General features: G+C 36.7%; 1 protein-coding gene across 2 annotated transcripts; it reads right to left on the bottom strand.

Annotated features, from left to right (window-relative positions):
- Positions 1-690: 690 nt before the first annotated feature.
- ngfb (nerve growth factor b (beta polypeptide)) lies at positions 691-20,557 on the bottom strand. Of its 2 annotated transcripts, none has more exons than XM_077199931.1 (3): positions 20,405-20,557; positions 2,685-2,797; positions 691-1,679 (listed from the first exon to the last, which is right to left on the bottom strand). In XM_077199931.1, exons 2-3 carry the CDS (start codon positions 2,758-2,760, stop codon positions 1,069-1,071), a joined length of 687 nt encoding a protein of 228 aa, XP_077056046.1. In that variant the 5' UTR covers positions 2,761-2,797; positions 20,405-20,557; the 3' UTR covers positions 691-1,068. The 2 variants fall into 2 exon arrangements, with proteins under 2 accessions (XP_077056046.1, XP_077056045.1); XM_077199930.1 differs by lacking the exon at positions 20,405-20,557 and adding an exon at positions 12,941-13,005.
- Between the last annotated feature and the right edge of the window lie 5,611 nt (positions 20,558-26,168).

Here is a 26,168-nt window from a genome sequence, read left to right as displayed (position 1 = left end):
CACCAACAGGGTGAATAAATAATGACTGAATTCCCATTTGTTGCGTGAACTGTCCCTTTAAGCATGCTTATCTACTAGGCTGCAGTAAGTGTATCATAGAAGACACATTGTGTTAACCTGAAATAATTTTCTGTGGTAACTAACTGCACAAATGCTGTCGAAAGAGCTTAAGCTTAATTTTTTTTTACCATTTCCAAACCATTTTATTTTGATAAGGTGACGAATTTTAGAGTCAAGATATTCCACAAAATCTAAATGTAGGGCAGCATTTGGTTGCAAGAAATCCCTTAAATTAAGAAAACCTTTGACAATACACTTCTTGCAACTGGGCCCATGACTTTTTGAACTATTGGAAATTGACTGTCAGTGAAAATATGTTGACAAGTGGTTGGAGGGGCCAAAAATGAAAGTCATTCAGTCATTTTTTTTCTCTTTGGAAAAATGTGCAACAATCTATAACAAAAGGAACATGTATTAGGAAGAAATTTAGTTCACTTTTGTAAACAAGAAGTTCATCCAAAAATGAACTCGTCATTTACTCGCCCTCATGTCATTCCAAACCTGTATAGCTTTTTTCTTCCACAGAACAAAACAGGACAAAAATGTCAATGCAATTACAATGAATGTACTGAAGTTTTCAAGTAAGAGTAAATCATGACAATTTTAATTTTAAGTTGAATTTAACCCAGAATGTTGCTTTAAAAATGATCCATGTCCTGATATGCATGCACACTAAGGACCCACAATAAACTTGACAATAATGCTGCAGTTTAATAAATAACAATTACCACACACAACAATGTATGTACATGTTCAGGTAGGCCTACTGCTGCAAAAGAAAACAATTATTTTAAAAAGACAGAAATGCATAAAAAAGAACTGAAAAAAACAAACTCTGAAGTCCAACTCATTCCATTGACAATATCCTCCTTAGACGGTATATTTTATGTCACAAGTTATCATTAATGGTTTGCACAAGTAAAATGTCCACCATCCCATGGAGGAATTTGGAATATCAAGTTTGATATCATAAGGCTTTTGCTGGTGTATTCAAAAGCAGCCAGTTTGTCATTGTCTCCAAGACTTTCGGCTCAGCACACACACACAAGCTACATTGATCCTAATGAGTCTCCACGCCACCAGGTTCTTGAATGAAGTCAGCGCTCGCACGTACGTGTGCGAATTGGTACAGTATGAGTTCCAATGGCGTGCATCGATTCCCAAACACCCAGAACCTCCGGTCCGCCCGCTGCTGCAGGTCGTCTCAAAAAAGTACTGCTTTTTCTTGGAGTTGTTGATGATGACGTCAGGCAAGACGGTGACCTCTTTGCCTGACATGTCTGTAGCTTTGGTTTTGTTCCCCTCCCAAATGCTGACACTCTCACAGACGGAGTAAACGCCGCGGTGTTGAGGCGGTCCTGCTTTCCTCTTCTCCCTGTTCCTCATCCGGTGCCCAGTGGGCTCAGAGTCGGGGGGGTGTTCGCTGAAAAGTACGCGGGGCGAGCGGTACCGTCTCTTGTTGAAGAGTTTGGGATCCACGGTTGGCACAGGGATGGCTGTGACATCTTGTCCGTGGTGGTTGTTTTGTAAGCAGACGTCACCTGTGCGCTGGGCAAACATCTGGCTGCAGGACAAGAGCAGCAGGGCAAGCATGGACCACCGCATGGGCTCAACGTGACCTGAGTACAGCACAGATTCATGTTAGGTTTGATCGCACAGAATAGTAGCTTACGCACAAATATGATGCCTGATTTCTTCAGATTTTCTTCCGCATTGTGATGCACAGATGCTTTGGCTGATATATTATATTATGGCAGCTAAAGAATGGTAGATAAACTATATGATGGCTGACTTCTGTAGATCTAAACCGCATTTTTCCACAAAAAGCTTCACAATAAAGCTCCAATCTCATTTTTTACATACTGAAATATTTGTGAGATTTTTTTTTCTTTCATTTTTTTCAGGCACTTCTTATTTTCAAGTAGTGAAAAAGTTCAAGTAGATGGATAGCTGTTTTTGTTTTATACTGTATGGACAAATGTGTAATGGCTAAATCTGAAAAATTATCCACTTTTAATACTGTCCAATTCATATATTGAAAATAATGCATATTTATTGAACTGATGGTCATATATTTAAATAATAAAATAACAGTGACATTTTCAAAAAAGAGTTTTAGCTGCAGATGGTGTCATTTATATATGATCATCTGCAGCTTAAAATCGGGTTAGTCTAATCAGGTTTAAGAATCCATTATCCAATGTAATAAACCTTTTATTGAAAATAACCATGAATATTTTATAGTCTCCTAAACTGGATATTGTAACAGAACTGATGATATCATATTGGTAATATTACATAAACCGCAGAATATTCATGTTACTTCAAAAAAGACTTTAGTTTTAACATAGTACATGTCCAAAAAACATGGTAGTATGTTACCATGTCCAAACTACTCCAAAATACTTTTTGGTATTTATTTTCATTGAATCTGGGAGCTGATATATAATTGACATTATATTCAAGGAGTAGAAATGCCTCGTACATGTGTTTCAGCACAGCCTGAATGAACCTCTGTAAACTACCATGGCATAGCTTTTGCTTTCTGGACATGGATTTTTTTCAATTGAAAATATGAGGCTTATCATACAAGTAATCTTGTACTTAAAAAAAAGAATGTTTACCTGTGAAATGTATCCAGGTGAAGTGTTTTCTCCTGTCTGTCTTTAGCGTAGATCTCCTGTGCTCCTCATGGTACATGTATCGACCAGCGTGGCATCTTCTGCTTCCAGCTCCTCTGCAAAGAGGTAGAAAAAAGTAGGAAGCAAGCTATAATTTTATATAATTACCATTTACTGAATACATAATGCTCATGCAGCATTGGAAACCTCGATTCATTCCAGTGAATCAGTTCATTTGAGCAGATTTACAAAAATGATTCACCAGTTCAACGGATTAGGTCTTTTTCCTGAAGACAAAAATCTAAACTTGCTCTCAATGACATCTCACTGCTGTCAAGCAGAAACATTTCTCACATGATTAAAGAGACCTCCAATTACTTCTTTCTTTCCTATAGGGAGAAACACCTCATCTGTCCAAATACATTCCTTCCACTGGTGAAATGCTGGGAGAAAATGCACATTTCAGACATCATAGGCCAAGCTTCAGTCAATGAAAACATCTTCTGTGAGTGATGAAGTAATCACTGTCAAATTACTGCTCAAGCGTGACACACGCATACAAACAAGACAGACCAAAACCCCAAATGTGACACACATCAACTAACGCCCCACACCCAAACCATCCGCCTCCCACAACTTACAAAAACCTCCAGTAAACTGCTTTGGATCGCACAGCCTTTCTGTGTGGCTTGTCTGAGAAATCCTCAGCCACTGACCTCAAACTCATTAGCTGTGATAGAGACAATTTAACACGTTCCGTCTGGCATAGCCGGTGTTATCACGCTGACACAAAGAGCCGAGCCAGGCGGTACTCTCCTTTCAAAACAGTCTGCTTTCATATGGTAACAGTTCCTGGGTGGCATGAGTTTCAGCATGTAACGTGAGCCCTTCTCTAGCACACATACGCACGGCCTTATCTCCAGCCTCCACAGGGCTATGGATTCCAGAGGCTGGAGGGCAAGCTTTCTCTAAGCACTCATGTGTGGCAGAGCCCAAGGATGAAGCATGGCTTTGTGCTGAGGACTAGTAGTCCATGCACAGACAGCATCCGCTTTAGTGCACACTGAAGACTTGTGCTGGACGGGTTCACTAGAAGCTGTCACATAACATTACGTAAAATGAGAATCATCATGGTTTAGGATGAGGTGAAACGGCGGGCATGTTCGGACCATCCTGCAAAAAAGAAGCTATAGTCAGATTAAACTTATTCAATAAAGTATGAAAAATACCCGGATGAAAAACATAGGTTCAAATGACAAACAAATTATAACAAAGTAATATATTATATATAATAACATATTACTTTGTTATAATTTGTTTGTCATTTGAACCTATGTTTTTCATCTGGGTATTTTTCATACTTTATCGAATATAAGTTTTATCTGACTAGCTTCTTTTTTTTTTGCAAGTGTTTTTTTTTTTTTACAAACCAAGTAAAATATTTTACAATAACATATTTAATCTTTTTTTAATATAATTTGACATTTTTATTACAAATGAATATATATATATATATATATATATATATATATATATTAAAATATATATATGTATATATATAGACACACACATATATCACAACTTAAAAATGTAGAATTAATTTATTATTAATTTTTTTATACTTATTTCATATATAGTTACTTATTTTTCATTTTACAATTTTATCACAAATAATTTTTTATAATATATAACATTACATATACATTTTTTAATATATAACATGACATATATATATATATATATATATATATATATATATATATATATATATATATATATAGCTAATAAATATAATTTTTATTTTATTAATTAATATTATTATTAATAATTATTCTTTTGTTACAAAGAAAATTGTAAAATGTTGTTTACATATTCTAAAGAAAAAGGAAGTGAATGTTAGGCTTTTGTGGGTTGTTCCTCAAACAGAGCCATAGTCTCTATTACTTTCTGGTTTCTAGATATAGCTTGGGTCCTTGCTTATGTAATTCTATAAGATTTTCCACTTGTTTTAACCCCTGCCAGAGGGAAATCATAAATATTATGGCAGTAGTAAAATGAGTTGTATGGTTACAGGGGGAAATATGTTAGGATATAGAGAACATTTATCTAAAGGCAGTTATTGCTTGCACAAAAGTCAGACAGTGAATAAAAATAATGATTTAAGTACAGTATTTCATTGCCAGCATCATTTATCAATGTTTTCACTGACAAATTTATGGTTGTTAATAAAACCAACCAAGGACATAATGAACACAAACACACTCTCATACACACATCCAGATGGCTGGCTGGATGAGCTCTGTTATGAGAGGGTGTAAAAGACTTATTGCTTATGTTATTGACGACAACAGACGATGATGAATCCAGATGGGGGAATTATAATCAGCTCTGGATATAGAACTGGACACAATTGTACCTTCACATACACATGCTGTTAGCAATTATACAAATATATAATTTCACAAACCATAAACACATGTATGATTTACATGTGAAAAACACGACCAACCCCCTAACCCTAGGTATTAAATTATGATGAGTAACACCAATATGCTACAAACATAAATGATATCATGCAGCTCATTGACGAGAGGTGTGCTTATATAAAGATCTTGGGAAAGCCCTCTTTCCAAAAATGCAAAAAAAAAAACTAGTTATTGTTTTCAGAGTGATGGTGTAATATTTAGGTCATCATCACTGTAATTGACGGTATACATTTTGGACACCAGCTGGCCATTGAGGCCCATGATGATGATAAAGTGTGACATCACTGAAACAGATACATTTATCATGATGGAAATTCCTGGATGGAGTACATTAGTTAACAACATAATTATATTTTAGGATAAGTATATGCAAAAGGATTAATTAGGTTGTTTATTTCATTCAGTTAAACAGTCCTGTAGTACACACACTAATGCCTGTAGTTCTGAAAAGAGCCACCCAGTAGACATGATCAAGATAAAGCACCTGCTCGTCCTGTGTGGACAGGCTCATCCGAGCGAGTACAGCCAGAGGGTGTGTGTGTGTGTGTGTGTGTGTGTGTGTGTGTGTGTGTGTGTGTGTGTGTGTGTGTGTGTGTGTGTGTGTGTGTGTGTGTGTGTGTGTGTGTGTGTGTGTGTGTGTGTGTGTGTGTGTGTGTGTGTGTGTGTGTGTGTGTGTGTCACACAGTGTAAGTATCAGATAGTTGCTCGAGCCTCTCCCGGGACCGCCTAAAACTCTTACATTTTGTCTCTTTTCAGTGATGAACAGGAATGGCAAAAATCAAGTTTCTACAAGCTTCAGAGAATTAAATCGAGAGAGACGTATCAAAAGAGAGATCAACATTCCTGATGAAATGTTTCTTGAGCAGCAAATCAGCCTATTAGAATGTTTTCTGAAGGATCATGTGAAAATGAAGACTGGAGTAATGATGCTGGAAGTTCAGCTTGGCATCACAGGAATAAATTACATTTTAAAATTGCAATTCAACTTTATTAGATAAATACAGCCTTGGTGAGCATTAGAAACTTCTTTCAAAAAAATGTAAAAAATCTTACAGATCCAACAAAAAAAAAATTAGAGTAGGATAATCATTAATGAATTCATTATTTAAAAAAAGAAAGATATACAAACACACACACACACACACGCACACACACGCGCGCACACACACACACACACACACACACACACACACACACACACACACACACACACACACACACACACACACACACACACACACACACACACACACACACACACACATTATAGTTCAAACAATAAATGTCTATTTTTCATTGAATAATAACTTTATAGTATATTCTATTTATATTATATATATATATATATATATATATATATATATATATATATATATATATATATATATATACTGGAATTTAAATTATATAATGAAAATTATATTGCAACACTGGCTGTAATGTAACTCCATTACAGCTGTAATTTATAAATGCATTTTTTCTGGAAAATGAGGACATACGTTCCAAAACATTACTCATTTGTTTATAACTTTTTACCAATGCTATGATGCTTCCAAGACTATCACAAATCATTTAGACAGAACCTAATCTATGTTAGACAACTATAGATAACGTTACTGTGGTGACATGCTCATTTGCAACAACACCATTTAATACACCACAGTAAACTAAATGTTTATGTTTGCATAAAACACAATGAATGCAGCACTATATAAGAAAAATAAATGTAGAAAAACTGAAAAAGTGCAGGTAATTTTCTGCCATTACATTATCAGTTGAGTTTACAGACATCTCCTTTAACCCCAAAACACAACACAATGTGATGCGTAATTCAAAAAGGGGTAAAAAACCTGTGAATAAGCAATAAGGAAAATGAATTCATATTAACAGCATATTGTGCCCTATTTGCTACTGACTTTTCTTTGAGTAAAGATATAGTGTGAACAGCACTGGCCTGAAGTCCCTCATCTGACCCTAAACTCTCTCTGCCATCATACTCTTCATCCCCAGTTCATCTTAATCCAGTTACTCTTAACCCTTTAACCTAGTTAAGATTAAAAATTAAGATAAGAGCAGTTCCACAGAAGATTGCAAAATGTATATTGGCCTACAGTTAAAGTGTAAACAATTTTAAAACGACACAGAACAGATATTCAGTAGCAAATGACATCTATAAAAATGTTAGTCACTCATTAATGGCCGTTAAGCTATAGCAGATATGTTTTCAGTGTGTCTAAAAGTAGCATGTGGGTGAACAGTAAACATTTCAAACGTATCAGTGGTCAAATAATGAGAATCTTTTAATGTTTTCTTGACAAAAACACTGCTGAGACTCAACTTTGTTTTCAGACTAAAGAAAACAGGTTGACTTTTCCCACCAGAGAAATAGCCGTGTTGAAATGTGAAGACATCAATGTAAAATATATCTCCCATCTCCCAAGCATAAAGCCAGATCTCTTCTGCACTTCTCTGAACCAGCAGCTGTGTAATTTAACAATCTCAACAAATTCCCTCAATGAGAAACAGAAGTTACATCATTTACTTGGACAACAATAGAAGCACTGGCGTTAGGGACAGTCCTGTGCGGGGGCCCCTCGCTGAGTTATGAGTTATGGCTGCATTGCTGATTTTTACTCTGCATTGAAGCCACATCTAAGCAACAAAGACTGAGTGACTTTTTAATGCAGTACAGAGAGGCAGACTAAATGTATTTACACAACTATGCTCGAATGTTGAATTACATGCACAAGTTTGCCAGTATAAAGGTCTGTTCACACCAAGGCCAATAACTATAATGATAAATAAATATATAGTTCCAAAAATCATTGTAAACATAAAAGAACAGCAGAGACCACATCACAACTATAAAGTTAACGGCACAGAGGAGTGGAACAATATCGCTGGAATCACTTTCAGAACCAAACGTTAAACATTAAACATTGACAGCCAATCAGAATCCATCCTGCTTTAAAAAGTTCGAGCATTTAAAGCAGCAGAATAAAGAGAACAACATCGCGCATTGGTGTGAACACTAGTTATCGTTATAGTAATCGATTTTACTGTGAACACTGTGAACGATTTGCACTTTCTAAGTTAAAGATTATCCAAAATCGTTTCACTACATAAAATCATGAGAAGGTATTTTTAAAAAGGGCTAAATTGACAAAAATAAAATCACTGACCGTGTTTGGAATCAGTGACTGTAAGAGTAACGACTACATAAAGAACTATGTGACTACTATGTGACTATAAAAAAAAAATATGTGGCAAAATTATTTTTGTTTTTTTGGATTTTGCCTACCACAGTATTTAAACGTTTGTCTCCTATACTTAACATTAGACAAATTTTGATGCATGATGGTCATACTTTAATTTTTTTTTAAAATGTAAACTGATCTTTTAGAAATAAATATATACCTAGGTTTTTAGAAAAAAAAGTTTTTATTATATTTTATTATATATTTCTATACATTTTTTATCAAATGGTTTGTAGGGAGCCACCAAGAATACTGTATGTAATAGAACAAATTTACCTCACAAGGAATCACGAGGAAAACAACTAACAACATAAGAAATGCTTTGGTCTGGGAATCCATTCAAATACTTCACAAATGTCTTCAGTTATAAAAATCATGTTGTTTTAGTTAATTTGCTTGCACACATTGACAGTCAGCTACTTAACCAACAACTATAATTGAGAAAAAGGAATAAAACAAACAAAAGCTGAAAAAAAGAATAAATGCAGTGACTTGATGCTCCAGGCCAAGCAAATGCTTGAGTAGATTTGCGTGCTGCCGGCTAGCTCTGGCTTGCTTGGAATCCAGAGGCCGAGATTTTGTCTCGTTTACCCTCTGGACGTTATTTTGCGGAAGCTGTCTTAAAAAGCATAATAGCAGGCAATTTAGACCAACTGCCAGCTGTCCTATTTTTTCGACACCCTTCCTGTTTCTCTGTGTGGAGGTGTAAGCTCGCCAATTACTGAATTATGGTATTGAGTAACTGTGGGGAAATCGCAGGCATGAAGACAAAGATACCTAAATCTGACCGCTTCTGTCAGGCTATTTCAATCTAAAACAGATGTGCTGGATCTTTTGACCAGAACCAGGAGGTCTTGGTAGGTTTTGGAATAAGCTGAAATATTTCCCTTAGAGTAGCGGATTTAACAACTATTTCGAGGCCTGTGTGAACATATACAGGACCTAATTAAGTTATAATCTATTAGGGAACAATGTTCCTCTTGGTATAATACACATTACAAATTCCAGGCTTTTCCGTCTGTTAAAGCCATGCAAAATGCAATCATTTGAATTCCTCCACATTCATATTTATTCTTTTATCTGAAGCAACTTTCAAATGAATACACAGATACATTATAAACACATGATTGCATTTTCTGAATCTGAATGCTTTAGCACAACTAGTTCAGTGTCTCATCTTTGAAAACAGCACAGAAGACCTTTGCCATTACAAAAGACATACAGTATTTACATTGTTTCAAAACTTTTGGCAGGTGAGGAGCGACTTCACAAGCAAGTCTGAATAAGGCTCTGGATGCCAGTAAAAGAGCGAAATGACATCAGAAATAGTTAGGAATGAATTGTTAATGGTCCTGAAATAAACACTTGGAAATTCTAACCCTTGCAGTCACGAAAACAGCTCACTCTATGGCCGGAGAACACAGACACGAAAGGTATTTAAAGAAACTGCCGCAGCTCACGGGTTTCACCTGGACAGTCTCATCACTCGCTTTAAACCATGTTTGGTATCTACCGTGACAGAGTATAGACAGACTGCACTTGTGCATGATGTTTCTTTAGAGTAAGAGCAACTCTTTTGGCATGCAGACTTGATACCTTGGGTCTTAGGGATTTGTGAGATTTGGCCTCGGATTTGTTTACGGCTACACTAGTGATATACCATAGATACAGACAAAGTTACTGGCCTCAGCAGCCACTGCATGTGAACTAAACAAGATCTCTGCATTATCTCTGCTGTCAAACTGTATAAGGCCCCATCCACACTACTACCTTTTAGTTTAGAAACGGAGACCTTTTGCTATGTTTGCACCTCCCGTCCAGACTAAAACGGCAAAAACGAAGACCTAAAACGGAGAAGTTTAGAAACGCTGCCGACCCCGTTTTGCCTTTTGAATCTCTGGAGGGCGTTTTAGTGAAGACGGGTTAAAATGGAGGACTTTAAAAACGATGACGCAGAGGCTCACGCTCGGCTCTCTGATTGGGCGTCATACAACGGATGAAAACATGCAACAACAGCCTGGACTACCAGTTACGTTAGTGCAAGTAAATTCTGCATTTTACAATGCTATAACTGCCTACATGCGCCGGAGGAAAGCTATTCTTCGAGCGATCTGTGACAATTCCCATGCAGCGGTATCGACCGTACATGGAGCGTCGGTTTTGGGTTAAGCCGGGAAGAACCAGCGCATGGTGGGATCATTTTATCAATGAAGTTGTGGTTCCTGAGGAATGGTGCGAAAACTTTCGAATGTCCAGATCGGCACTTATCAACCTCAGCGAAATCTGAGGAATAGTCAATCTGTTTCCTGTTTACACTGGCACGCGCATGCCCATGATCCGCATTTTCAGTCGTTTTAATGTGGATGGAGATCAATTCTAATACGCGATTCAAACGCTGGTGTGGATGGAGATCGTATTTATTTAAGTTCTCAGTTTCTAAACTAAAACGCAGTAGTGTGGATGGGGCCTAAGACTACATCATTTTGGACTATGGTAATGGTTAACAACAATTATTACACGGCTCTGTGGAATACTTGATTCTAATTGGTCAATAGCACCATCCATCGGTAAGTTATTCTCAGATAACAACCACTCAAAGCAGATAACGCAGGCTCATCCGGGTCACTGAAGTCACCAGCGCTTTACACTCGCTAGCAAGGGTTTTTCTTCGTGAAAGTTTTGCATTTGGTGAACTAATAAAATATTAAAACTCTGTTGAATCAATATTTTGTGTACAGTTATTTAATTATGCCACCCAGTATCTCTTGTTTCATACAAACACAGCTGCTGCCATCTTGTGACTATGGTTTTGTACACTGTTGGATTATGAGATATCATAGATAAATACACTAGATGTTGCCTTGGCTACGGCAGTTCATTGGAACGAATGCGTCAATAGAGCCGCCATCATGGAACAGGGGAGCCCCTCCTCTTTAATGCATCAGCGTCAATGTAGGAAAAGGTCTAACGGAAATAAAATCACCATAAATCGTCATGAATGCGATTTTCTAGTTGTTTTGGTTCGTTCCAACGGTCAGTCATGTATTTATTATTGAGTCCAGAGAAATTTTTAACAAATTAAAAAATTTCACATTGTTGTGAAATGTAATCCCTTGCTGTCTGGTTTTTAGATTTCGTTCGTGTGAACATCCATACGCAGCACAAAAGTCCGGCATCATCCATGAATTCAGCGTTACCTAGCTACTTCCTATGACAAGACCCCTGTTCCAAGATGGCAGCGGTTTTGACGCATGCTTAGAACCCCAAGGCGACATCTAGTGTATATATCTATGATGAGATACTATGGAAGCTTGTTTCCGCCACAGAATAAACATTTTTAAAAGATAATTGTGACTTTATTTCTCAGAATTGCATGAATCGTATTTGTTTTAATTCTCCGTTTCTAAACTAAAACGCAGTAGTGTGGATGGGGCTTAAGACCACATCATTTTGGACTATGGTAATGGTTAACAACAATTATTACACGGCTCTGTGGAATACTTGATTCTGATTGGTCAATAGCGCCATCCAGCGGTAAGTTATTCCCAGATAACAACCGCTCAAACCAGATAACGCAGGCTCATCCGGGTCACTGAAGTCACCAGCGCTTTACACTTGCTTGGAACGGTTTTTCTTCGTGAAAGTTTTGCGTTTGGTGAGCTAATAAAATATTAATCAACTCAAGCGGGATAATATACATCCAACCGGTGATTCTCTCAAAATAACCCCCTTCAGGCTAATCAAGACCCCTCCGCGATCCTGTCGGGGGTTATTTTGAGAGAACCACCGGCTGGATGTACATTATCCCTTACTTATCCAATAGTTGAAAACATTTCATTATGTTATAGATGTTTTATTGAGGGCTCTTAAAAGTGAGAAATTTTCAATATTACTACTCCTAATCATAACAATAATACTTGACATCGACTAGTCGCTGATCATGGCCTATAGAGGGCGCAACATAAAAAATCTTTTAAGTCCACTTTTACGCTCCGTTTCCAACTGTTAAAATAACAAATAAATGCATTCTCGAGAGCGCTCCACAAATTATTATTAGATTATACCATTTGGATGCTCAAAAGTGGGTAAATGCACCTTTTACACAACTTATTGTACACGTAATTAATCATCGATCTGAACTAATGCGTGCTGCATTGTAAGCATACACAGGCAGAAAGTAGCTTGCACATCACGTGCAGATCGTGCACACAGAAACATTCAGTAGCACTGAAATGTATTTTCAACACTGTTCTGTGATTTATCAATAAAACAGATTTGAAACTGAACAGTTCTAGCATATATTTCTTAGTAACTAAAACCCACAGCTTCACTATTAATAGAGAGACGCTGCCAGGTAGAATTAATTCACACACAATCTCTTACTAATGCATTCACATAGCCTAAATGTGATCTTTACTGTGCTATTGTATCTGTATATGATTTAGAACAAGCAGAAATTTATGAGAAATATAAGCCAAAGACAAAAGAACTGATAAAAACAAGCATCGAAACTTACAGTCTCTCACTTCCGCGAATATGGATAAATGATTTTGTTGACATCACTCTGCAACTTCAGCTTCTCATCAGATTTTCAGTCACTTGTTCACACTTTTACTATTTTCTACATGGTGAATGGCACAAAGTGCACTATATAGGGGATAGGGAATGATTCAGAGAGTGTGGATATGCTTTCCATTGGGGTGAATGAAGTCTGGTTTCACGTTAGTGTCACGAGAACCGCACACAGTCTGCTCCGGTCCAGAGACACGATAGCACAGAGCGGATCATATGTGTGAGTCCGTGCAGACCACAAAACTTATCGGGCCCATTTAAAGTCTGCGCTGAAGGCTATATTTTAAAGCGATATGGAGGAGATTAGGTGGAGAAACGGATAGAGATTAGGAGGAAACTGCAGCTTTACTGAGCTCAACGCTGTGATATAAACTAAATGCTATTGGCTATCTAAAAAAAGGGGAGGAGATGTTCGATAGTCCCGGCCTGTCTTCCTGTTTCAGTGGAAATTACGTCAACACATTGAATTTTTGAACATGTTTCAAGGTTTCAAGGCACTTCAGTGGGCCTTTAAAAGTCATATATAGTGTAATTTTTATTTTATATATATATATATATATATATACAAATTACATATTTTACATATTTTATATAATATATAAAAATTACATGATATATATGTGTGTGTGTGTGTGTGTGTGTGTGTGTGTGTGTGTGTGTGTGTGTGTGTGTGTGTGTGTGTGTGTGTGTGTGTGTGTGTGTGTGTGTGTGTGTGTGTGTGTGTGTGTGTGTGTGAAATGTATATTTACAATAACATAGATGTATATGCTGCCTTCCACATCACAGCTCAGGATAGTTTCTTCACATTGGACATACAGGGAAAAAATGATTATAATTATTATCTTCGAAAAAATGAGGGGAGCAAATTTATTCATTTCTATGTAAAGGTTGTAATAGCTGCTATGCTGCTGACAAAAGAGTGAATTATATCATCTATCAACAAGTCACAAGCAAAATCTCATTTGGAAACAAATGAAGGGGCAAGGATGTTGAGAATCTGTCACAATCAAACAGCCTGGCTTTGCTTCGCGGTCCACAAACCCTGAGCCCGAGGCTGCGAGGTTAGTGGCCCGTGGCAAATGAATCCCTGCTCTTGTTGTTTTTTTCACATCACATTTCCCACAGATGTTCTGATTTACACTGTGCTTCATGGTGGATGTATACAACTGTCCTCAGCCGCTCTAAATATTGAAATTTGTTCCAATGTTAGGATGGGGAAAATAAATCCTTGTCACATTGGAAAAGATCATTCTTCCACAAGTAAAATAAACAAGGCTTAAAAGGTGCTGTAAGCGATTTCAGCTGTCTTGCTAACTTCCGTCATCTTGCTTCAACCACGTTCCCTCTGTCCACAGACATGTCAGCAAACTGGATGAAAGCTAGCTATTGGTTAGCAATCCCATTCATCTCAATGGCTCAGCTGCAGCATGCACCCCTGGAAGTACATGATTGAAAATCTGCCATCTTTGCTTATGGGCTAAATGCCATGTGACTAATCACTCTGGAGGCACAGGAAATGATGTCATGCCAACATTGATTGGTCGATGGCAGCACAAGAATGCACACAGACTCTTTCGTCAAAAAGACCAATGTGATTTCTCAGATAATAGGGCCATTTTATAGTTGGTGTTCTGAGAAAATGACTTACAGGACCTTTGAAGCAGGAAATGAAAGACCTGTTCATATGAACGGGATAACCCCCCGGGATAATCGTTAAACCACATTAAAAATACTGATTTACAACCATTAAACAGCTACCTGCAAAGAAGAGTCTGATCAAAATACTTTATACGCCACAAAATTGACCCTCTTTATTTCATGCACTCCATGCAGCTCCATGCAGTCGGAAGTTTATTTCAGTATTATATTATTATAAATAAAAAACTAAATTGACCCTTACTGTGAAGCTATAAGTGTTCAGGACAGCTTTACATTGTTTGCAGGTGAAAAAATTGTTTGCCACAAAAGAAGAAGAAGAAGAAGAAGAAGAAGAAGAAGAAGAAGAAGAGTCAAATATAACATGTTTGTATAATGTGAGACTTTAAAATTTTGGTTTATGTCTATCAAATTTAAAATGAACTATATTTTATCTGTAAAGTATTTAATATTATATAAAAAAGATTATACAAAAAAAATATCATTGTTATACACTACTGACCAAAAATTTGGGATTGGTAAGATGTTTTAATGTTTTTGAAAGAAGCATCTTCTGCTCACCAAGGCTGCATTTATCTGATTAAAAATACAGTAAAAACAGTAATATTGTGAAATATTATAACAATATTATTATTGTGAAATATTATTTAAAATATTAATTTAAATATGAATATGCTATATTATTTTTTTACTCCATTACTCCAGTCTTCATACTTTTGTTAGATGTGATTAATCATGAATATATATACTTTTTTTTTTTTACCGTATATTTTAGTCTTTGCTGCCACTTATGATCAATTTAATGTATTTTGCTGAATAAAATAATTCATTTAATAAAAAAAGAACATTTTAAAAAAAATAATAATAATTTCCAGAAAGAAATTACTAATTTGTCCACCAGTACTAGGAGTGACTTGTTTGTCTTCTTCAGATATAATGGTGCAGATATAATTCTTTCCCTGCAGGTGCATTCTACTGACATCATTGACACTGAGCAAGACATGAAAACCCAATTATAACAACTACAGTAAGAGCTTGTTATGTCAGGTTTGAAAGCTAAACTGCAGGGTAATTAGAAGTTCAAGTCCTTAAAACACCCTGAAGCCAGGTTGAAAAGAGTGAACGAGGCTGGCGGTGATCCAGGCCCGAGAAAAAGGCCTCCGACATGTTCCAATAGTTTACAGAGCACGGCATAAAAGGATGTGTCAGAGAATATTTCATGGGCGAACACCTGTGTCTCTGGAAACTATTTGGAGGAGAAATGGTAAATATGCTGGATAGTTTACATCAAAAATCCGATTTAGAACTGTATGGGGACTGACGGCATACATTTAGAGTGCTATTTATTGGAGTGGCTTTGAATTGAAACCACGTGTTAGGACACTTTAAAGCTCAGTCGCTGTTCTTCAAAGGGAAGAAAGACAGAAATTACCCTGGCCTGTTCCACTCCACCATCCTGATAACTCATAAGAACACACATGAGTCCCATTTAGCACATGCTTGAAATTTATTATACGGTAAACAATTTTTTTTTCCCTTTCTGTGCCCCTTCCGTCCTTGTTTCAAACACCTCTTGAAACCATTTTGACTGCAAATCCAGCTGTTAATTTCTATTTAGTCTGAGCTCTGATTATCACCCCTCACCTCTCGATCTCGGGGTATTTGCTTTCACAGTGCTGCAGGTTTTTTCGCCCCATTTCTCTTGTTATTCTTCAGGTAATCCCTGGCTCAAAGGACGAAGCCCCAGGGTCATCACCAATAACCCTCTCAACGCTGACACCATAAACCCCTCTGAAAAGCCCCAGACGCTTGTGGGAAAGAGGGCAGGTGGACTTAAATCCCAAAGAGAATGGTGTCTTGTGAGGGTCTATGGCAAGACAGCAGGTCAAGTTTTTCCTTTTGTTCAGTTCTTGAATTTCAGGCCAAATGGAAATTTTTTCCTGTTGCAAGAACCTGTTGGCATATGTTGAAATATGAAAGTTACAGCCAATTATAAAGTACCTGACGGTTCCCGATAAACATTTCAAAGCATACGGACAGAAGTTGAGAAGCAGCTTTTGATTTTACAATGTCCACATAGACACTGCCGCTAATTACGGTTGTCACTCCTCTCTGGAGTATTCAATCTCTTTCTGTACTACACAGAGTTCGGCTATTTACAAAACTTAAATCTGATTTTAACCTATGGGGTTCTGAAAAGTAACACCACCATCTTTGTGACAGCACATGTATATCTTGGCTTATTCAAAATTATGCTAAAAAACAGTTTGATAAAAATTGAAGGACACCATTCAAAAGTTTGTGATCGTTAAGATTTTATGTTTTTAAAAGAAGTCTCTTATTCTCACCAAGGCTGGATTTACAGTAAAAACAGTAATATTGTGAAATATTATTACAACTTAAAATATAAATGTTTGCTGTGATGGCAAAGCTGATTTTTTATGGTTGCAGTGTCACGTTCCTTCAGAAATCCTCAGAAATATCAATGTTGAAAACAGTTGTGCTGCTTAATTTCTTTCTGGAGACTGTGATACATTTTTTCAGGATCCTTTGGCCCTGTTTGCACCTGGTATTAAAATACGTTTTGGTCGATCGGATCACAAGTGGACGATGCTAAATACAGGTGCAAATGGGGTCTAAAATGTTTGAGCTTGTCAACTTTCGACCACTTCTAAAGGTAGTCAAAAACGCATCAGACCGGATCGCGTTCGTAGTGTAAACGCTCATGTGGTCGAATGTATCCGCGACCCCTTACTCTCCGCCTACTGACTTAATCCGTAAAAATTACGGGAAGCGCGCTAGCCAGACAGGATTTAAACTTTGTTGCCTGAAGACCCAAGTTTGGTTTGAAGACAAAAAATAGACCCTCCCTTTAAATAAATCTGGACAGAAGTGGTTGAAAGTGGACAAAAGAGACGAATTTAAACACCAGGTGTAAATGGAAATGTGTCTGCCTCGTCTACTTGAGATCTGATCGACCAAAACGCATCTTAATACCATGGTATAAACAGGGCCTTTGATGAATAGAAAGTTCCGAAGAACATCATCTATTTGACAAAGTCTTTGCTGTCACTTTTGATCAATTTAATGCTTTCTTGTTGAATAAAAGCATTAATTTCTTTTAACGGTAGTACTGTATCTGTTATTCAGCTAATGTTGCTTCAAAATAGCTCACACCAAACATTTTAGATGACATCCATGTTCTTGTTTACAACCTTGAGATGCCAAACTGTTTCTATGGTCATCACTACTTCAACCATCTCAAATACAAGATGTAACACCTGTATTTTGTACACACACAGAACAATTTACTTTTCAATTATTCTCACTCCTAAAACTTGTGTGTACGTGGCCTAGTAGCCTTAAAAAGCCTTGAGTATAAGCCAATAGTAGAGATCACTTGGCTTTGAGAGGACCAGCTTCTCCTACTCAAACACTGTCCTTTCTGAAAGAGAAATGGCACAAGAAATTGGATCTTCATTAAAGGGCAGAAGACAACCTGTTGTGTTCAAAGTATGAAGCTAAAAGTGTGTCAAGTGTCTGGAGAACATCAGGTTCTGGAGTCCATGAACCAGGCTTGCTATGTGGCAATTGACCCGAATAAACATCTGGTTAAACAGCATGAAATGCAAGTTAGTTTAGAGAGGGATGGTTTACATAAAAATGATAATTACTCTGATGCCATTTCCAGACCTGTGGAACAAATTATGCAGAACACAAAAGGTGAATATTTAACCATGTAGGCCACTATTTTCTATTGTCTACTTTTAATGAAAGTGAGGACAGGGGCTGTCAAGCTCCTAAATGACCAAAAATAAAAACTAAGTAGTATAAAGTGGTCCATACTGCATGACTTGTGCGCAACTAAAAAGTATTTTGAAGTCATATGATAGCTTCTGTGAGAATGACAAAAATTTCAAATCCTTCAAATCAATAATGGCTTTGGTGCTTTTCCTTCTTGAAGCTAGAAAACTCTAGTACGGTGGCCGAGAGAGCTCAACACGCTGCAACCGTACACAACACATGCAAACAGAAAAAAATACACCAGCAAATTAAGAAAACATCTTTGTGATGTTTTAAAAAAAAATATTTTTCTATGTGTTTTCATCAATTGCTGCGCGTTGAGCTCTCTCAGCCACCATACTTCAGTTCCCATTCATTACAAACACATTACAAAGTTATTTTTGCATGCACAGAGGATAGAAAAGTTATTAAGAGTTTGGAATGGGTTAATAAATAAAGACATATTTTCAGTTTTTACAACTGAATTCTCTTCATGGATTTCTCATCTGCTTTTAATAATGTCCAAACTCATCTTTTTTTAAAGAATTAAGAATTTTTTAAAAGATCGACCTCAGCTTTATCAATAATATCATGTCTGACGACTTGGTTTTAAATACTGGTGTACCGCAGGGATGTCTACTGTCTCTAGTACTGCTCTCATTAATGAATTACAGTGTGTGATGATGATAATCTTTCCCTCATAAGTATGCTGATAGTATTTCATTGGTTTCCAATCAGAAGGAAATGAACAGCTCCTCATACTTTGAGTGTATCAATAGTCTTATCTGTTGGTTTGATAGTTTTTTACATCCTAGGGTTATGTGATCATTTTATGGAAGAAGAAAAAAAATGGCAATTGCGATTCTTAAAGACCATACACACTCTTCACTCTGCTTTTGAAATACTCCCATCTGGGCACAGACTCAAAATTCTTTTGGCCAGAAGAAATACATATAAAAAAGCGTTTGTCCCAATGGCAGTGATTATTTCTGAGCACATCACTATCTGAAGTAATGCAAGAGAACAGCATTATACTAATTTTTTAAAGTCAGTTTAATGTAATTTAAGTTGAATTGACTTAAACATCCATGTTGAATGTACTTACAAATTTAGTGTACACCATTCCTTTAAAAACATCTTCAAATCTAGAAACACTAGATCATTTATAAGTGGCATTGTCCTTACAAAAAGTTAAAGTTTGCTTCACAAGAATATTGATGTCAAAGGCTGTCTTTCATGGCTTCCATGTGTATACTGTACTGCACATATTATGTCTTGTAATGACTGGTTCTCATGAATCAGTAATGAGTGATGTAGGTAACTGAGATGGCTGCCTTACAACACAGATGAAAAAATGATGGGGAAAAAAAACAGGCACGCGCTGACAGTTTGTTCAGACTTCCATGATATGAAAAATATGGAAGGTATGTCTGACCTGATGCTACTACCTCACTAGTGTATGACTGAGGTAATATGAGTCATGTGTGAGTAGAGGTTTTGTGCATGTGTGCTGCAGCTGAAAGCGCTGCTATGGCCCGTATCGCAATGGTAACCTGATGATCCTGAAGTTTAAAGGGAGGGAGACCCGTTAAGCCCCCCAAAGAAAGGACAAATGGGATTGTTGGTTACCCATGAAGACTGTGAACTAAACTAATCCTATAGGTATTTTCATAAACTCTACATACAATTAAATGCATACACTTTGGTTTTAACAATTGTGGACTTTTTCTGTATAAAGTACAGAGAAGAATAGTTTAGATAAAAACAAGATAAGATTATGCACAAGAAATTAATTAAATTAATCAGTCCATGTCCAGTTTAGGTCTAAAGCTTAAAAGTGGACTAAGGTTGACTAAAAATTAATATTAGATTTTTATTTTTATGGGCACAAAGACTTCACAATTTATGGCCACAACTTCACTTCTTAATACAAAAGTATTATATGCATGCATGTGTCAAACTGTCCTACCTCTCTCCTCCTCTTCTTCCCTCTCTATCACTTCAGAAAGTTGATCAGATGATGCCTTGATTATATATTTATGTTTAAATATTCCAATATAAAAGCTCCAATGCTTAATCCTGAATTGGGGAAACAGAATGCTCTTGTCATCCAGTCCGAAGCAGCTCCTGTTGTTGAGAAATTGATTGCTGTGGTAGTTAGAGCCAGAAGTCCCCTGTCTTAGTGCCTCCTCTGTGGAAGGGGAATCCACAGGTCCTAAAACCTGACAGATTTCAGGTTTACTATGGAAAGAAAGTCATTTTCAATTCTTAAAGGGACGGTTCCCCAACAAATTTATATTCTCTCATTATTTACTTGCCCAGGTTGGTCAAAACCTGCATGATTGTGGAAATGCATGATTGTGATCTGTGGAAAGTCAAATCTGCTCTTTTCCATATAAGAAATGTGGTAATTTACACCGCAACACAAAAAGAACAACAAAAGTAGTTAAACCAACTCTATTAAGGCTCGGTTATACACCAGTTTGGACGCGTACATGGACAGCTGCGGACAGCACAGACGCGGACTACTTGTATTTATACTGTCTGCTGAGGTCCGCTCGGTGAACGCGTTCCACGCATGTGCAGTAGATTAGTAGGTTTTAACCTATAGTGACCGCGCATACTTGTCCACGCAGTTACAAAAAATGGGAGGCATGCGGACGTCCGCAAGGAGCCTCCGCGCACACCCTTCGATGACGATTTTTACGTCACGCGGACCCTAGCGGACCCTTGCGCACTCACGGACGCGGAAAGTATAACACTAGCTTTACAAGTCTTCAAAATATGATATACCATGCAGTAGAGGAAAGGATTGAAATTCTGAATGTTATGAAAAAAATGTTTTTTAAGAATGATCCCTTGAAAAGTCCTCTCTACTAGACATTAAATGTGCAATGATCCTAATATTAGAGTAATATGAATGTTGATTGCAACACAATATTCAAGGAGAAAAAAAATAGAGGAGTTTTATCCATTTGTATTTGATTGGATTTTGAAAAGTGTCCGTTAGATCCTAGAAATTGAATAATAAATTATACAAGGTCTTGATGTCAACCAAAAAGGAATGTTGTATCAGAGGACATGCAATGCATCATTATAAAGTGGTGCAAACAAGTATCAATGTTAAACATAATAATGTTGATGATACTCAGATGACATTTATGTTCGTTTGTACGTTCGTACGTACGTTCGTTCGTTGGCCATAGCAGAACTGGCCCTCCGACTGATCCTGGTTTTTCCCTTTTTTCTCCATTCTGTCACCTGGTGTTTGTCTCACTGATGGAGTTTGGGTTCCTTGCCACTGTTGCCTCGGGTTTTCTTAGTTGGGGAACCTTAATATTCAACAATTTTATTGATCTGACATTGATCTGACTGTACTAACGCTGTTGTATGAGAACATTTTTTGCAGACCTGCTATATATATGAAACAAACTAATTTGATAACAACCGAACTGAATCAACACTGAACTGACTTCAGCTGAACAACAGTCGAAATGCATCATTTTCCTATTATCATTGTAAAGCTGATTTAAAACAAACGATATTGTAAAAATCGCTATATAAATAAAGGTGACTTGACTTGGCTAACTCGCTGCTGGTACCCTCGAGATTTTCCTATGAGTTTTTATAATGAGATTTTTAAATCTATGAGTAAAATAAGGTCTGTGCGTGGTAAACATAACTTGGCAATAGTTTGATGTTTTGTTCTACAACTTAAAGAACACACACACTCAAATACCAAACGTTCTTATCTAGTTCTTTATTAGAAACATATTTTTTTAAATAAACATAACAGCCCCTCATGTTTTCGATATTGGTGTGTGTAATTTATTTTGTAGAACAATTGGCAAGTATTGTCAACATAATGTTTTATCACAGACCTTATTTTAGCTACTCATCAATTGAAAAGTCCATTATAAAACCCCATTGGAATCTCATAGCACAGAGCAGCCAAATTAGCTAATAGCTAGTGACTAAGGTTTAAAACTTCTATCCTTAACCCGTCTCACTTTTTGAAGCATAGAAATTAAATTCTTCCCAGCTGGACCTTTGAGTCTGCATATGTTTGAGTTAAATGTTGAAACCCTGTGATTTGTGTTTGTTGATGAAGGATCGTAAAGAGCGCATATGCTAACCTCTTAAAATAGCAAGCTGAAGACCAAAACAACATGAACAGACAACAGCAATCACTGGAATTTCACACGTGACACCATCAGTCACAAATCTAGCGCCGTTGCCGTAGATAGACCGCATGGCAGACATTACCTGAACATCACTATTAGCAGTGTAAAACAAAGAGAAACAGATCTGTATAAATGCAACTCATACAATATTGCGTGACATGACACACAGATTCACAGATTCAGAGAGGTACTCGCACAGGATTTCCAAAGTCTTCACTACATCCTGAAGTAATTCCAAAAATGAAACATATTTATAAAGGTTTCTTTAACAAATGCACATTAACCAAAACATTACAATGCAAGTCAGTCCTGGTAAGTTCTATGACATTTTGCAATGTCCAGATTCGTCAAGGCTCATTTGTACAGTGATGAAGCTGCCCAGCAACATGTTTGTTTACATTTTTGGGCCAATCAAAGACTCATAAACATGTGTTTTTCCATCTGAAGACTGAATTGCAACACTCTCTAAACTAAAGCACTGCATTTCAAGGCAAAAGGAATGCAGATAGAAAATATTTTGTCAATTAAAAGAAATCCATAAAATGTAACAACATATTTAACTATTATTCATCAGAAATAACAATGATGCTCGTCTTGGCACGCACCACTTATAAAAATAACTTATGGATTGCACGGCAGATATCCAACTCAGTTCCTCAATGTTCAAACCACACAGTCCATTTTTTAACAACCAAGCTCGGTTTGCGGATATCATGACATTGGAAGATGGAGGTCACTGTCAGCTTACGGTTTATGTTTGTCAAACAAATACATGACACATTATCTATGTTTTTCCTTCAGGGTGTTATACATAGGTCTTGCCTTTCACGCACAAAGTTGTATGAGATGATGCATAATGTCAAAATCAAAGCTCATCACAATCTATAAAACTCCCTCAAAGGTTGATGATGTTGCTTGCTGCATGACAAGGATTTAAGGGAATATGTGATAGGAATTTGTCATGTTTGCAGACAGACAATCAAGTAAAAGTCTTCAGACCATGTGTAATTGTAAATGTAATTTAGAGGTTTGCAGCCGGTGACATTCCAAACAGTATTGTTTCTTGTTGATGTTGGCATGGGCACAGAACTCTTGTTTCTCTGCTGTTTTCAACAAAAAACAGCAGGGAAAAAGAAGCTATTGGGTGATCTGCAGTTTTAATAAGCATGAAAATGGACAGTTGTACAAAAACTTGTGCTGACTAATATGACAAAACTGAAGTGACCACAAGGAAATTGTGTTGAGTTTTTTTTTTCATCTAACGATATTACTCCTGGGGTGGTCTTTTAGATAAAATCGGATGTCGGGTACACACTGCACGATTTTCAAAGTCGCCAAATTGCTGTTCTTCTCACTCTACATGTCTAACTGTAATATGTATTTGCTGTTGTATGCACATTACATGACGGAATGGCGACGGGTGGTTACACATTACACAACATTTCAATAGGAAGAATCGCAGACAATGTTTCACAACCCAACACACGTGAGAATTGATACAGGAAATAACATCATAACAAATAATAACAAGATCACGCAATAGACAAGAATTCTCGCACACAAGACTGAATTTGTTAAAATGATGCACGCGATCCAAATTGCCTGTAAGCTGATTTGCAGCAACAACAAAAAAAGAAGAAAATAAAGAAGAATAAGGAGAGTATGGTTGCTTGCAGAAGCCATGCTTGCTGATGTTCTGTTGCAGGTCTATGACTCGTCTCCTTGAACTTCATAAATATAAATATCTCACAGGCATTGGCGATGCATCAGCGCTTCTCTCAGATCTCATCTTTCATCATACACACTACGCGATTGATACTCACATGAACAAGCACCGATTTGCCTCTGATTTCAGGCATTTGTTGGCGATTTCCACAAAATGAGTGAAAATCTGGACTAAATTCGTGCAGTGTGCACCTGGCAATAACAGCTTATTCTGGCCAAGAGCCATCCATATCAGAATGACATGTAAAACAACAAACCAAAGCAGTAGAGCCCCAAAGCCAATGGATCAACCCGACCAAGAAAGCAAACCAAAACACACTCTCATGTACAGTAATTCATACCTGTATGACTATTTTTTTTCTACAAAACATTTGAAAAAAGTGTTTTGGTATTTTTTTTGTCCACACAATGAAAGCCAATACACTTTTAAAAATAAAGGTCCTTTATTGGCATTGATGGTTCCACAAATAGCCAATTAATATCTATGGAACCTTTGCATTTAACAAATGTTCTTTATAGTGTAAAAAAAGTTCACTGAAAGGTTCTTTGGGGAACCCAGAATGGTATTCCATAGCATTGTTGGAACCTTTATTTTAATGTTTTGGATCCCATTGACTTTTACTGTATGGACAAAAGATTCTTCCATATTTCATATTTTGTGTTATGCAGAAGAAGACGAAATGAAACCTGTTTGGAACAGCATTAATGTGAGCAAACAATGGCAGAATTTTCATTTTTAGGTGAACTTTCCCATTAAGATGTTTATTTTCCAGCAGGGATGTTCAAACATGGCAAACCTGAATCTAATTCCTGACAGGTTTTCTCAACCATTGTACAAGGTGCATTCATCTTTTATAATATCCTATTCAGCCAAAAACAAACAATTATTTTCTTCATAATTAAATGGAACTATAAAAAACAACAACAATTGGTTGCAGGTTCCTCTTCATTCTAATCAAGAATCAACACTAATCCTGAACTTGTAAGCTCTTTTGTGTACAACAAATTTTGCAAGTTTTGTATCAGACCAATCTATTAGCTCCAGTCATTTGTCATCAGATGTCTTTGGAGGTGTGTGAAAAAAGTAATTGGATAGGAACATACTGAACATACTGTATCCCTAACAAAGGCAAATTGCTTTGCGTCACGTATACGGATCTCAATAGCCACATCTCTTCTTTTTTTTTGTAGGAAGCAGCTCAGCTTTCACAGTTTTCAAGAATAAGTGCAAACAGACCGTTCGGATGGACGAAATCTGTTCGCATTTACCGTCCACCTCTGACTCGCAGTCAGATGAAAAGAATTACAAGATCATTTCCTATTAATTTCCCTCTCAAAAAAACACCCAGAATGGATGAAAAATAAATTCCTTGGTTGTTTGAAATTCTTTCATGAAACTAATCAGTGAAGATTTTGAATCAAGCATGAAAGAAGGATTAATATCTTCAAAAGACTTCAAAGGCAGTACAGTAGCGCGTGAGGCAAAGAAAAAGGGAGAAGGAGTATAAATAATGTAAAACCGCAGGCCAGAACACAATGGAAACGGCAACGTAGATGAGAGAACTACTAAAGACTTTAATTCTAGTCTTAACAAATATAGTTGACAGTTCGATTTCAGAACATTTAGGTAAAGCTAGGATTGATTATAATTCACACACTTACTGAAATCATAAACGCTATGGGGTAACATGCCACTGTGTGACTTTCAGACCTGGAAATGTTGGTTTTTCAGCTACAAAAACTTTAATTACTTAATAATTATTATTTATTAATAATACATAAAAACTATTATTCTTATTAAGAATATATTTTAAAATATTGTAC

The sequence above is a fragment of the Siphateles boraxobius genome, unplaced genomic scaffold (assembly GCF_051911475.1).
Source record: "Siphateles boraxobius isolate OS27281-9 unplaced genomic scaffold, OSU_SipBor_1 41, whole genome shotgun sequence".
Classification (NCBI taxonomy): domain Eukaryota; kingdom Metazoa; phylum Chordata; class Actinopteri; order Cypriniformes; family Leuciscidae; genus Siphateles; species Siphateles boraxobius.
The sequence above is the reverse complement of the archived record's forward strand: the minus strand, read 5'-3'. Positions and strand labels throughout refer to the sequence as shown.